At 38.9% G+C, this 13,718-nt stretch overlaps 1 protein-coding gene across 3 annotated transcripts in view; it reads left to right on the top strand.

Moving 5' to 3' along the window:
* Window positions 1-4,647: 4,647 nt before the first annotated feature.
* itga11a (integrin, alpha 11a) overlaps window positions 4,648-13,718 on the top strand; it is a 52,913-nt gene continuing 43,842 nt past the window's right edge. For 2 of the 3 annotated variants that reach the window (XM_038701588.1, XM_038701587.1), the window contains exons 1-2: window positions 4,654-4,785; window positions 12,561-12,675. In XM_038701588.1, the coding sequence (XP_038557516.1) occupies window positions 4,713-4,785; window positions 12,561-12,675 (188 nt within the window). In that variant the 5' untranslated portion in view covers window positions 4,654-4,712. Of the gene's footprint in view, window positions 4,786-12,560; window positions 12,676-13,718 lie in introns of all 3 variants that reach the window. The other variant, XM_038701589.1, reaches the window with a different exon arrangement.

Below are 13,718 nucleotides of genomic sequence, written 5' to 3'. Positions count from 1 at the left end.
ATCTTTTATAATACACATCAAATCATTTGATCCATTTTTTTTTATTTTAGTAGTTTTAAGTTGTATTTTATTCATATAACACCTTAATTACACAGTCTGACATGCCTTACAGAACAGAAGAAAACGTGTATGAATAAAATAGCATAAAATATATCATATTTGCAATATGACCAATTGTCCCACTACACTACTAGTAATAACAGCACTATTCTTGTGGTATTACTATAGAAAAAAATAACATGGCTTTGTATTAGTGGCCACAAATCTGAAACTGCTTCATATGTTGAAGTACATTCCAAACATTTCTACTTTAAAAGTGGTTTATTATGTAGGTGTTGACGTATTTTATTCAATCATAGTCCTTGTCATTGCCATTGTAAAAATAATTTCCCAAACCAATGCTAAAATGGCCTATGTAAAAAAAAAAGATGTGCATTTGTGTGACTTACAGTGGTTAAATTGGAGATCTACCAGGTGACCACAAATGGATAATAGGAGTGCTAATGTACACAAATTACGTCTTATTGCGTAAATGGAACCATTATATATTCAGTAGTTAGGACTGAATGGTTTAACTGTAAGGGTATGAGGTAACATTCAAACCCCACATTTGAGTTCCACTGTTGTTACAGTGGTTAGTTTGTGGTTGTGTCATGATGATAGCATTCATGGTGCATAACTTTAGTCTGACAGAAGATGTTTTAGGTGAGTAATGATAAAGGTTTGGCGGCAATACTGATCTACTTTATATTTCTTTAGATTAACTTATTGAAATACAGTCGCAGGGAAAAGTATGTGAACATTTCTACATAAATTGGTCAAAATGTCACTCTGCGTAAAATAATACCACACAAACAATTATATGTTTTCATGTTTTATTGAACACGCCATGTAAACATTCACAGTGCAGGGTGTAAAAAGTATGTGAACCCTTAGATTTAATTACTGGTTGATCCTCTTTGGCAGCAATAACCTTAACCAAATGTTTCCTGTAGTTGCAGATCAGACCTGAACAATGGTCAGGAGGAATTTTGGACCATTCCTCTTTACAAAACTGTTTATTATTGTATCACTCATATTCTAGGGATGTCTGGGGTGAATCGTTCTCTTGAGGTCATGCCACCGCATCTCAGTCCTGTTGAGGTCAAGACTCTGACTGTGCCACTCCAGAAGGCATATTTTCTTCTCCTGAAGCCATTCTGTTGTTGATTTACTTCTGTGCTTTGGGTCGTTGTCCTGTTGCGTCACCCATTCTTCACTTCAGCATCAATTGGTGGACAGATAAGATATAAGATATAGATGGCCTTCCATTCTCCTGCAAAATTTCTTGATAAACTTTGGAATTCATTTTTCTGTCGATGACGGTAACCATTCCAGGCCCTGATGCAGCAAAGCCGCAAACCATGATTCCCCCTCCACCATACATCACAATTGGGAATGAGGTTTTGATGCTGGTGTGCTGTGCCTTTTTCCTCCACACATAGGGTTGTGTTCCAAACATCTCAGCTTTGGTTTCATCTGTCCACAGAATGTTTTGCCAGTAGTGCTGTAGAACATCCAGGTGCTCTTTTGCAAACTTCAGACGTGCAGCAATGGTTTTTGTTGGAACAGATTCCTCCGTTCTTGTTTAGTGTTTTATGTATTGTAGAGTCGTCATCATACATGCTGACATGTAAACATGTTCCACAGATTTCTGTAAATCTACTGATGACTATCTAGGATTGTTCTTAATCTGATTGAGCCTCATAGTGCTGAACTTTCTCCATTTACAATTTAGACAATTTGTCTTGCCGTGGACTGATGAACATTAAGGCTTTTATAGATACTTTTTCAACTCTTTTCTAGCTTCATGCAATTCAACAATTCTTAATCTTAGGTCATCTGAGAGCTCTTTTGTTTGAGGTAGGGTTTACATCAGGCAAAATAACAAAATTAAAATTGCTGTGTTTTTTTATAGGGCACAGCACCTCTAACCAACACCTCCAATCTCGTCTCATTGATTGGACTCCACGTTGGCTGACTCCTTAGAATTAGGAGAAGTCATTAGCCTAGGGGTTCACATACTTTTTCCACCATAATCTGTGAATGTTTATACAGTGTGATCAATAAAAACATGAAAACATATAATTTTTTGTGTGGTATTCGTAAAGCAGACTGTGTTTGTCTATTGTTGTGACTTAGCAACCCGGTCTCACTCCCAAGTCGTCACATATGGACGCTTGGTCTTGGTTTGTTGCCTAAACCCAACCAAGTACTTTCTGTGCCTAAACCTAAACGAAACTGCAACGTTTCACGACTTTAATTATGCGCGTTTCAACATGGCAATGTATTGAAACGTTACGTTTTATCTTGAAAGTGTAACCGGATATTGCATATTTATTGTTGCTAAGCGTTGCTAACTTCACTGGGGATCCCTAAACGTCAATAATTGATGCAAAAGGGCTACCCAAGTCTTTAAAAAGCGACGACAAAGGGCCTTGACCATACGTCAGACATTTGACGAGTAGGGAGTGAGACTGTGTTGGACTTAGATGAAGATGAGATCACATTTTATGACTAATTTATGCAGATATTCAGGTAATTCCAAAGGGTTCACATACTTTTTCCAGCAACTGTATGTGTGGAAAAGTATGTGATCATGTTAATGATATGTCCTTCTTCTGCCTGTATGTGCATATGTCCTTCCATGACTTTCAGTTGTTGGTTCATTATTTCATTTCATTATCTATCAAGAGAGATTCTGCTGTTTTTAAGTAAAGAATTCAATTTTTTTAATTTACACCTGAACAGCTCAAAGCGTCATTCCCTTAAAATGCATCTCAGCATACAGTGGGTACGGAAAGTATTCAGACCCCTTTAAATTTTTCACTCTTTGTTTCATTGCAGCCATTTTCCAAAAATCAAAAAAGTTCATTTTATTTCTCAGTAATGTACACTCAGCACCCCATCTTGACAGAAAAAAACAGAAATGTAGAAATTTTTGCAAATTTATTAAAAAAGAAAAACTGAAATATCACATGGTCATAAGTATTCAGACCCTTTGCCGTGACACTCATATTTAACTCAGGTGCTGTCTATTTCTTCTGATCATCCTTGAGATGGTCCTACACCTTCATTTGAGTCCAGCTGTGTTTGATTATACTGATTGGACTTGATTAGGAAAGCCACACACCTGTCTATATAAGACCTTACAGCTCACAGTGCATGTCAGAGCAAATGAGAATCATGAGGTCAAAGGAACTGCCTGAAGAGCTCAGAGACAGAATTGTGGCAAGGCACAGATCTGGCCAAGGTTACAAAAAAAATTTCTGCTGCACTTAAGGTTCCTAAGAGCACAGTGGCCTCCATAATCCTCAAATGGAAGACGTTTGGGACGACCAGAACCCTTCCTAGAGCTGGCCGTCCGGCCAAACTGAGCTATCGGGGGAGAAGAGCCTTGGTGAGAGAGGTAAAGAAGAACCCAAAGGTCACTGTGGCTGAGCTCCAGAGATGCAGTCGGGAGATGGGAGAAAGTTGTAGTAAGTCAACCATCACTGTAGCAATCCACCAGTCGGGGCTTTATGGCAGAGTGGCCCGACGGAAGCCTCTCCTCAGTGCAAGACACATGAAAGCCTGCATGGAGTTTGCTAAAAAACACCTGAAGGACTCCAAGATGGTGATAAATAAGATCCTCTGGTCTGATGAGACCAAGATAGAACTTTTTGGCCTTAATTCTAAGCGGTATGTGTGGAGAACACCAGGCACTGCTCATCACCTGTCCAATACAGTCTCAACAGTGAAGCATGGTGGTGGCAGCATCATGCTGTGGGGGTGTTTTTCAGCTGCAGGGACAGGACGACTGGTTGCAATCGAGGGAAAGATGAATGCGGCCAAGTACAGGGATATCCTGGACGAAAACCTTTTCCAGAGTGCTCTGGACCTCAGACTGGGCCAAAGGTTTACCTTCCAACAAGACAATGACCCTAAGCACACCGCTAAAATAACGAAGGAGTGGCTTCACAACAACTCCGTGGCTGTTCTTGAATGGCCCAGCCAGAGCCCTGACTTAAACCCAATTGAGCATCTCTGGAGAGACCTGAAAATGGCTGTCCACCAACGTTTACCATCCAACCTGACAGAACTGGAGAGGATCTGCAAGGAGGGATGGCAGAGGATACCCAAATCCAGATGTGAAAAACTTGTTGCATCTTTCCCAAAACGACTCATGGCTGTATTAGATCAAAAGGGTGCTTCTACTAAATACTGAGCAGAGGGTCTGAATACTTATGACCATGTGATATTTCAGTTTTTCTTTTTTAATAAATTTGCAAAAATTTCTACATTTCTGTTTTTTTCTGTCAAGATGGGGTGCTGAGTGTACATTACTGAGAAATAAAATGAACTTTTTTGATTTTTGGAAAATGGCTGCAATGAAACAAAGAGTGAAAAATTTAAAGGGGTCTGAATACTTTCCGTACCCACTGTAAATATCCACCACAGAAGGTCCACTACAAACATTTAAGAGTATTCACCCCTGAGTTGAATGAGTGTGTGAGAGAGATTTTTCCTGCCTGCTGTGTCAAAGTGGACCTCCTTCTTCTTCTACAGTCCCCTCCTACTTCCCCAAGATATAGGCAGTGCTTTAACTTAGACTTAGAGTCAATCAGAGAAGGATCTTTAACTGTGCCTGCCACGGGGGTCTCTTTGCCTCAGCCCACCACATACACAAACACATGCACGCTTGCAACGGCAAACATATGGAGTACTACTGCCTCTTTCTGCTCTGGATTTGCAGCCAGCAGTTAGGTGAGTGAAAGGTGTTAATGTATTTGTGTTATTTATTAAGTGTGTGTGTGTGTGTGTGTATTGTATGTATTCTCACATGCTCGTGTTATGCAGCTGTATGTAACTTAGCAAGATAATAATGGCACTCTAATTGTTAGTTATACTTCGACCCATTCCAACAGCAACTGAAAACTTTAAGACTGCTGGTTTTAAAGGTTTTTAAAGCTACATAAGATATGGTTTTTATTAGTATTTTAAGATTTTAGTGAAAATCTGAATGTGCATACATATTCTGTACTTGAAGGAACAGTTATATCTGAATATCTTAAGTGAATGAATGGCTGCCTATGTGAATTACTTCATAACCTGACATCTTGACCCAGTATCATGGTAAGAGCTCAGTGGCTTTACTGAAGCATATGTTGTCCCCCTCAGGTCTATAGAGGTGCTCTGTGTCTCATTGGAAGAAGGCATGTTCTTTCAAATGAAAGCTGATGCTATGTTTTCACAGTCAAGTTTCCAGTGACTGGAGAGTTTTTGGTGCACAGCCAGAACAGTGGTCAATTACCAGTTTAATCACTATAGCATTAACACATTTAGACAGTACGAAAAAAAGAGAGACAAAGAGTATATAAAAGGCACCAAAAGCATATATATATTTTTTTTCAGTCATTTACCATAGTCAAATAAATCAATATACAAGTAAAGCTAATCAAATCTACTGCATCCTTTATATATACTGTAGAATCTTAAGCAACTGATTAGGCGCTACAATGGAGATCTCTATGTGGTTAGGTTTTGAGCTCAATATACTGTGAACTGTAACCACATAGTTTAAACACACTAAGTTTTGGCCAATGTTTCCAAAAAATGCTGTGCATGTTGTCATCATGCTGTACATGAACATTATGTTTTTCCATTTTTTTCCAACAATGATGCTGTATTCATTCCTTATTCTGCATCACCCTGAGGTTAATACTGAAGCAGAAAGTTTGAGGTCTACAGTATACACTACACTACACTACACGTCTACAGAATTTTTCACAGGAAGAAATTCATTAATCTTCCATTTAGATATTTGGTAAATAATACAAAACTAAGGAGTGGCGGAGAGGAAATCTCTATTGTAAATATTTGGTTTGATTTTGGAATTTGTTGGAAACTAGTTTTGGACTGATGCCACAGTGAGGGAGACACTGACCTTGTAGCTGAAGCTGGGAAAGCTTGGCTGTGGTGTGGGATGTTTTGGGCGGACACATAAGAATGAGGCTACATTTTAGACTAACTGTGGAATTGTAGGACTTTTGGACCAACTATCCCATCCAGATAACGAAGTGAAGGCCACCCTATATAGATGTTGATGTCACATCTATGTGAGATGGAAACAGCGGTTCTATTTGCATCATTTGCAAAACTAATATATTTACACACTTTTTCCCCTGATAGAACATCGTCCTTCATGTATACATTCACCTGATTTGTTCTCATAAGCACTATCCAGCAGCTTATGTCAACTCAAGTTTATATTTTCTTTGAATTTAGGATTTCCTCCTTTTAATAGAGGTCCAATATGTCAATTCCATGCAGACATGATTAAGCTGTTGTGAAAAGTTCCCACTACGATTTCCATTGTGATGTAGAAGGTGAAGAGTGCACCAATGACAATAACAAATGCTAATCAGTTACTGACCTACTTATAAAAAATAGCTTTTTCTGGAGGCCTTCCAAAATATAAAATGTATGTTCAATTAAGTCAAAATTTACAATGTGCCAGATTCTGACTGGATTAAGTAAACAGTAATACTCCATGTGGTGTCCCAATAATAATGAAGTAGAGGCCAAGTTCATTATTTTCTTAATAGGTAAATCTCAAAGTGCATGGTAGCAATTATATCATGGCGGCTTCCAAAAGGAAATTTAGGAGGCTATAATTGTATCATCATCCACTTATAACATGTTTGGTAGTTAATGCTGCATTTACAGTTTCTGTAAATCTAGAACAAACTTACACACAGTCCTTACATAATATCACCACATACAGTTGATATGGCCAACATGGAGCAACATTTGTATTCATTTTGAAGTAATTATTCTGCCTCTTGAAAAATGTAAGTTCAATATTCCCTCTGCTGGTATGTCTTTTTTGGTTTCCACCAACTAAGAAAAATATCTGGCTCTTTAGCTGTTTGAAGCTCCATTGTCTTCACCAGCTAGTTGCTACATTTGTCTGTCTGCTGCAGGGCAGGCAATGAACAGTGGGTTTATCAGAGCTTGTCATCTAAAATTTAATGACAAAATACAATGTTTGTAACTATTCTCCAAAACAGCACATTTAAGAGTTTTCTGCTCCGACCCCCCCTATCAACAGAATGATGTAATGTGTCTGTGCTTTCCAAAATCATTGCAAATTACTGTTGGTGGGTTGCTGGTTTGGGTTCCAGGGGTGGTCATGGTTACAAGAAACCAAAGATGACAGTAGCATACAGTGATCTCTCGTATTACACAATCCACAGTTTTGTTGACCCCTCCAATGATGATGACGTCTTCCTCTGCATACTTTGTGGCTCAATAATGTTACCAATTTCCTCCTTTGCTGTCAATGGACAAGACTCAATCCTGCGGCCGCTAGAGGGCTTTATCACTTGAACCTAAATCTGTGTTGTTTGGGGAATTTGCTAAATAAGCTGTCGTTTGTTGTGTGGTTGTTGAAAGTGTGAGACTGAAACAAATTGTAGATTTGTGTAAAACAAAACCAATGATTAAAAAAGGTTAAACAGCACATAAATCATTACAGCAGGGTGATCATTTTTGATTGGTTTCAGTGACCCCCCTTACATTGCACATTAACTTATATAAAAATGTTGATTAGTGTGTTAAACAATTAACCCAAGCTTTGTGTGAAATCTCCTGTTGCATGATTTTAATGGACACATTTTGTATAGAATGAGTAAATTCCATGGCCAATGTATATAATCATCATTACATGTAATTATTGCATTTTCAATAACCAAATTTTCCAATTTTAAATACCTTCCTAGGATCTCCAACAATCCCAGGTATTTAATCTACCTCTGCCAAATAATGTGGAAGGTTATGTTTCACACATACATACACTGTTTTTTTCTTTGTAAAATATCCTGATTGCACTTTGGTGAGAATCCTAATCAGGGATTCCTCTATTACATCATGCTGTGTCAACTGCCTTTTGGATCTTTCTGTGTCCGGATCCAATTTTCAAAAGTGAGTCCTGTCTGGCATTAACTGAGACTAAATGTGTTGGTAGCAACAGGAATCCCAGTGGTAGTTAGTATTCTAAGGTCCCGGTAGAGTTTGAATTGCTGTCGCATCATTACGAAAATACCTGCCCATTAATAAAGAGTAGTTTTGTTTTACAGCATTTATAATTATAGGCTGTTGAAGTTTTAGTGTTACAGTTAGTTTATGTCACACTGGCCAAAAAGAAAATCATTTTCTAACTCTGAGTAAGTCCACATCATGTTATTTCTCTAATAACAAACTTGTTGCTTCCTAACTCTGTGCAAATGTCTTGACAGTAGTTTTGTGTGATAGCTGGTGGTGCACATCCTGTATTAGGCTGCCCTAGAGACTTGGCTTGAGTCCCTGGAGGGTCTTCTGTTGGCTCAGAGGGTTAACAGCTTGTTAAGCAGTGCCAAGTTGGCTGATGTGTATTATGAACATCTGGATTTAGATACCCCGCATCTCCCAGTGTATTTATGTTGGCGTGGGGTAATAATGATATAAGGTTCCAAAATGTTTGAAAGTATATTGTCTATTGTTAAGTATCTTTCCAGAGAAAACCATTATAATGGAAACCCAGAATGGATCAATGGAAAAACGGTACTTTCTGTAGCTTTTGAGTTTTATTTTATGCAAAGGCTCTGTTCTCATATTTTGCCTCAAAACACCAGTCAGATGCAGTCATAAGGCAGTGTCCACATTCACAGAGTTGATTGGAAACTAAAAGACTAAAAAGCAGTAAAGAAGAGGAAACATCATGATTTACCGTATGGTTTTCTACATCCTAAACCATATTACACTGTATCATCTTAGAACAGAACTGCATCATCGTGCATTTCTGAGATGAGGATGTCTCCAAGCCAACAGTTTGCACCCGCATGGCTGCTCTGTGTCAGTGGGTCTGTGGTAGAGCTCCTGTAGCTTGGTGTTGGGCCAATGGCAGCAGCGAACTGATGTGGGTCGCACCGGCAGCCACTGGCGTGAGGTTTGTTTGTCTAGGCATGGAAGCCAGTACACAGGAAACCCAGCAACCTTGCGTTAGAAGTTGCTGATATTACTGGAGATATTAAATTGCCCTGCCACATTAGTAGCTTGAAATGGAAACTGGACCACTACCATTCTCATGCTTTCACCCTGACACATTTCCCTGTCCCTGTCTTTTGGTCATTTATTGGTCAGACTACAGCCTATCTGTAATTGCATCTTGGAAAATTTATTTTCACTACTTAAAAGTAATCCTAGCATTAAATCAGCTACCGTAATTGTTAACGTTTTTGTGCTTCAGTTGAACAATGATGGAAAGCCTTCAAAATGAGCCCACTGTACATCATGTGTAAAATTATTTATGCTATGGCACCCTGTCAAGAGTTACCTACTGATTTTAATTTATTTTTTTAAACAGAAACTTTGGGAGGATGTTTGGTGTTAGGATCAAACAGCAGCTGAACATGTGAACCATTCATATGGCAGGAAATGAACAAGGTGGAGAATGTGTCAATATTTACATGGAGTTACAGGAGTCTACATGGCAGAGATTTATTTTAATGGAGGTTTTCATGAAACAGAACACATGGTCTATGGTTGTGCCAATCAAGGTGTTTTGAACTCCTGGTCATTTGACTGTGAAAAATGAATGACTTATTCAATCTGTGGCTGTCACTCCACTGTGGTACAATTGTGGTGATGATGGTTTTGACACTGCCTGCAGTCCATAAACCCTCAAGTTCAGTCCTGGGTTTAGAGCTAGAGATACTTGCTGAGGAACAGTGGGAGTAGATATTTGAACTGATTAATACTACTAAATATTTCACTATCTAAGGAATGCAGACAACTTCCCATTTCTGTTGAGGGACCATTTTTCTTCAGCTTCTCAGAATTACCTCTCTTCTGCATTTCAAAGTGCAGCTGAGATGAGTTGCAGCTGTACAACATATGTCTGCAGTACAGTATTTTATACACACTTTCAAATTTGACTGAATGTTAACATCATATTTTTACAACAGAAATACTGATCTATTTTCATTTAATTTAACCTACTGATGCAGTAAAACAGGATTTCACCACTGCTGTAACATCATACAGTAATTCAACCATATTACTTAGAGTGAAGAGTCCTTTCAACCTTTATAATATAAAATTGGATTACAGTCTCTCCTGGAAGGCATTCATTGACTTTTACTCAGTTGTACATATGAAAAGTGACAGGAATAGTTGTGTAACCTCCTAATGCCCTTTTTTGTGTCCATCTAGCTGACAGTGGCAAACTTTGATAGTTATTGTTCTTCATGGATAGCCAAAAAAAGCAAGCAGCTCCTGTGAGGAGCTCAGCTGTTTTCCTAATGGCAGACTGGTACATATTGTTACGTCTGGGGAGTTTAAGGACATTCAGTCCTTGACATCAACTAGACAGTTATGTAATGTGGGCAACTTGGGTTTTTGATTTACCTTGGCAACACACGAGTATCATTTGGATAAAAGTGAATACAGATGCTGTACTCACAATTAATAATGATATTGGATAACAGCAACAATATCAGGTCAATAGCAATTATATTAAGAGGCTCAACATGTTTAAGTAATCGCAAAGTGTAAACAACATTTTGTTCATTAGGTGTGTAGAGTCAGTTTAAAGCCTGCCAATGGAAGCTAATGAATTCATTTCTGATGGGTACGCCTATCTTGAATTTGACCTCAGCTGTCATTAGTTGTGGGTTAATTAGAATTTTACTTGTTTTCCAACTTTGTTAAACATTCCTTAACCTTGTTGTTTACATTTAACTCATTTTCCCATGACAGGGGGAAAAAAATGCTCACTTAACTTGATGTGACCCCAGTGCCTCAGCGATGGGGAGTGAGCTGTGAGTGGGGTCATTTAGCGTGAGGGCGAGGGATTGAATAAGCCCAACAGTGTGTGGCTGAGAACCACTGAGATGTAAGAAGTGTGAGGAGTTTGGGCTGGTTAAAAGCAGTCTTTGTGTTCTCAGCTCAGCTGTGCAGCTCAAACTGTGAGAAAATACTCACAGAAAACACACGCAACAGTCTTCAGTTTCCACAAAACAAACCTCTGTGTCTCATTAAGCATAAAGTCTGCTCAACTTTCCCTCTTACTGTCTTTTCTTCATGCATTCATTTAGCTAAAAGTGATAGTTTCTCATCTTAGTTAGTATATTTTGGGATTAGAGTATCATTGGGCTTAGTGTAAAGGTCAACATGATCCTAGATCTTACAGTAGCTGAAACATCAATGGAGCAACATTGATCAACAGACACACAGTCTGGCTACTGGAGAAACAGAGATCAGCTGAAGATTAAGTAGAAGACAGATGAATGATTAAGTTTTATCCCCTTCTCCTGGCCCAAAAGGAAAATCTCATCACATCCATGTCCTCACACAGAGTCCTCCTCTTTTGATGGAAATTTAAATCCAAATGATGCTGTCACCATTAATTAGCCATAATGGGTAACTTGGTGACATGCAAAATCTGAAAAATTCCTTCTCTGACTGGTATTTTAATTGAAAACAGACATTCTCTGCAGTTTTCTACCACCTGGTAAGCTGTCTAGTGATGTGAGAGAAATTTAAGTACACGATCGGAAAAACAGATTTGCTTTGATCAGGTCCCATAGCAGCTTTTACTTCTTACCATCATACTACCTGTCACGTTACATTTCACGCTTCGATCTATTAACTGCAATATCAAAACAAAACTCCTTGCTGAGTCTCTTTACCAATATTATAACTGCTGTTGCAATAGGCCTAGATTAAGTACTTGTATAGTGCAGATTGTTTTGTAATTTCTTCAAATGGATGGAGCTTTCTTGAGCCTTTTCAGCTTCCTCACCACTGATATGTAAATCAGATTTTACATCTTTAACTTAAATTTTGATGAGGTATGCCAGATTGAGAAGTTGTTATGGAAGTAAAACATTGGTCATGTAGGTGGTCATGTTAATACTATGCTGCTTAACCAAAACTCCTCTGGGTCTGATGAAGGAATGTCAGGCAAAGGTGACAGACAGCTCAGCTGCTCTACAATGCTTATCCAATTATTTGTTTCCATATGAGGGAAGTCTGTGTTTAGACTGGGGCAGAGGAACAAACAGACACAGGACAGGGTAGGGATGATGTAAGGATGAGTTTGCACTTAGGCCAGATGCTGAGGTCTAATGAATGTTAACGTAAATGTTTCTTTCAGTGCAGACATCCATAAAACCGGGGCTGCTGTGGCTCAGGAGATAGAGCGGGTTGCCCGTTAATCAGAAGGTTGTTCGGTTCAATCCCTGTCAGCTCCATGTTGTTGGCTGACTGTTCTGCCAGTATGTGAATGTTAGTTTGTGTTTGAGAACTTAGGCTCAGTGTGTGGATGTAGTGAAAAGCTCTTTACCATCAGCTTACAAAACTGATATACTATCATGTGGCACTCAAAACTTGATATACTAAAGCTATAGAACTAGGTACTGAACTTCAGGTCATTAATAGCAGGAATATGAAGCTCTTCTTTAGTCACTGCTGATGAAAACTTTCTTTTCTTTTTCAAGGATTCCTTGACTGCTTCAATATTGACACAAAGAAACACAGGATCATCAAAGGCCCTAAACAAGCCCAGTTTGGATACACTGTTCAGCAACATGTGGCTGCTGGAGGGGAAAAATGGTAAGGGACTTATATGATTTACACAATTACATAGTGCTACAGCAATTTGATATCAGATTCTGTTAAATCAATCAATGCCTGTCTTATCATATAGCTTGGCAAACATTGTGTTCTTTAAAATCAAGCCATGTTGAATAATTTGAAAATCACTCCAGGTCACCAATCTCACCACTTGTTATGGATCAAACAAGTAAAACGTTTATTTCGCAAACTGTCACCACAACTTCAAGTTAACTTCACATTGCGGGAGCCCTGGTGTCATTATATGACACTTCTGTTCGGGGCAGTTGTGGCTCAGGAACTAGAGCAGGTAGCACAGTGATCAGAAGATTGGCAGTTTGATCCCCAGCTCTGCTACTCTGCATGTCTAATTGTCCTTGGGTGTGATACTAAACTCCAAATTGTGTGAATGGTTTGCTTCTGTTTTGGATGAGCAATTGGCACCTTGCATGGTAGCCACTGCCATCAATTCATGAATGTATGTGAACAGAGTGGATGTGACAAAGTATAAAGTGCTTTCACTGGTCAGAAGTCTAGAAAGGTGCTATACAAGTACAGTCCATTTACAATCTAATATTGTTTTAAGTTTTCAGAAGCTGAATTACAGTGTCACCTTTATTGTCTGACAAAATATCAGTATCTCTTATTGTGATGTATATTGTAGCTCAGGGGTCAGCAAATAAGTCTGGCATCGGGCCAAATTTTTCCAAGCCGTTATATGGCGAGCCAGAATAAATCATATGAATTCCTGTGCTCGTTTAGCTCAATCTATGCTGTGCGGCACTCCCAACGGGTAGGTTGTGAGTTTAATTCCATCTTTTTGCGGATATTTTTTTCCCCTTTGTTAAATAAATTGAATAAAAGGACGCTTTTGCACATGCTCACATAAAGCTTGTGCTGCAGTGTGTGCGCGTTCTGGCGTTTGATCAGCATTCATAAACCTATGGACGCTTATTTTCATTTCCCTGAGAAAATTCAGGGGAATCCAGTCACACGTTTACTGACGGCTTTTTCAGAGGTGTGTCAAGCAGGCCAGAGACTCC

Source organism: Micropterus salmoides, unplaced genomic scaffold (genome assembly GCF_014851395.1).
Source record: "Micropterus salmoides isolate LMB-PRFRI ecotype aquatic unplaced genomic scaffold, ASM1485139v1 Ms_hic_scaffold_6, whole genome shotgun sequence".
NCBI lineage: Eukaryota > Metazoa > Chordata > Actinopteri > Centrarchiformes > Centrarchidae > Micropterus > Micropterus salmoides.
This window is presented reverse-complemented; position numbering and strand designations above follow the sequence as displayed.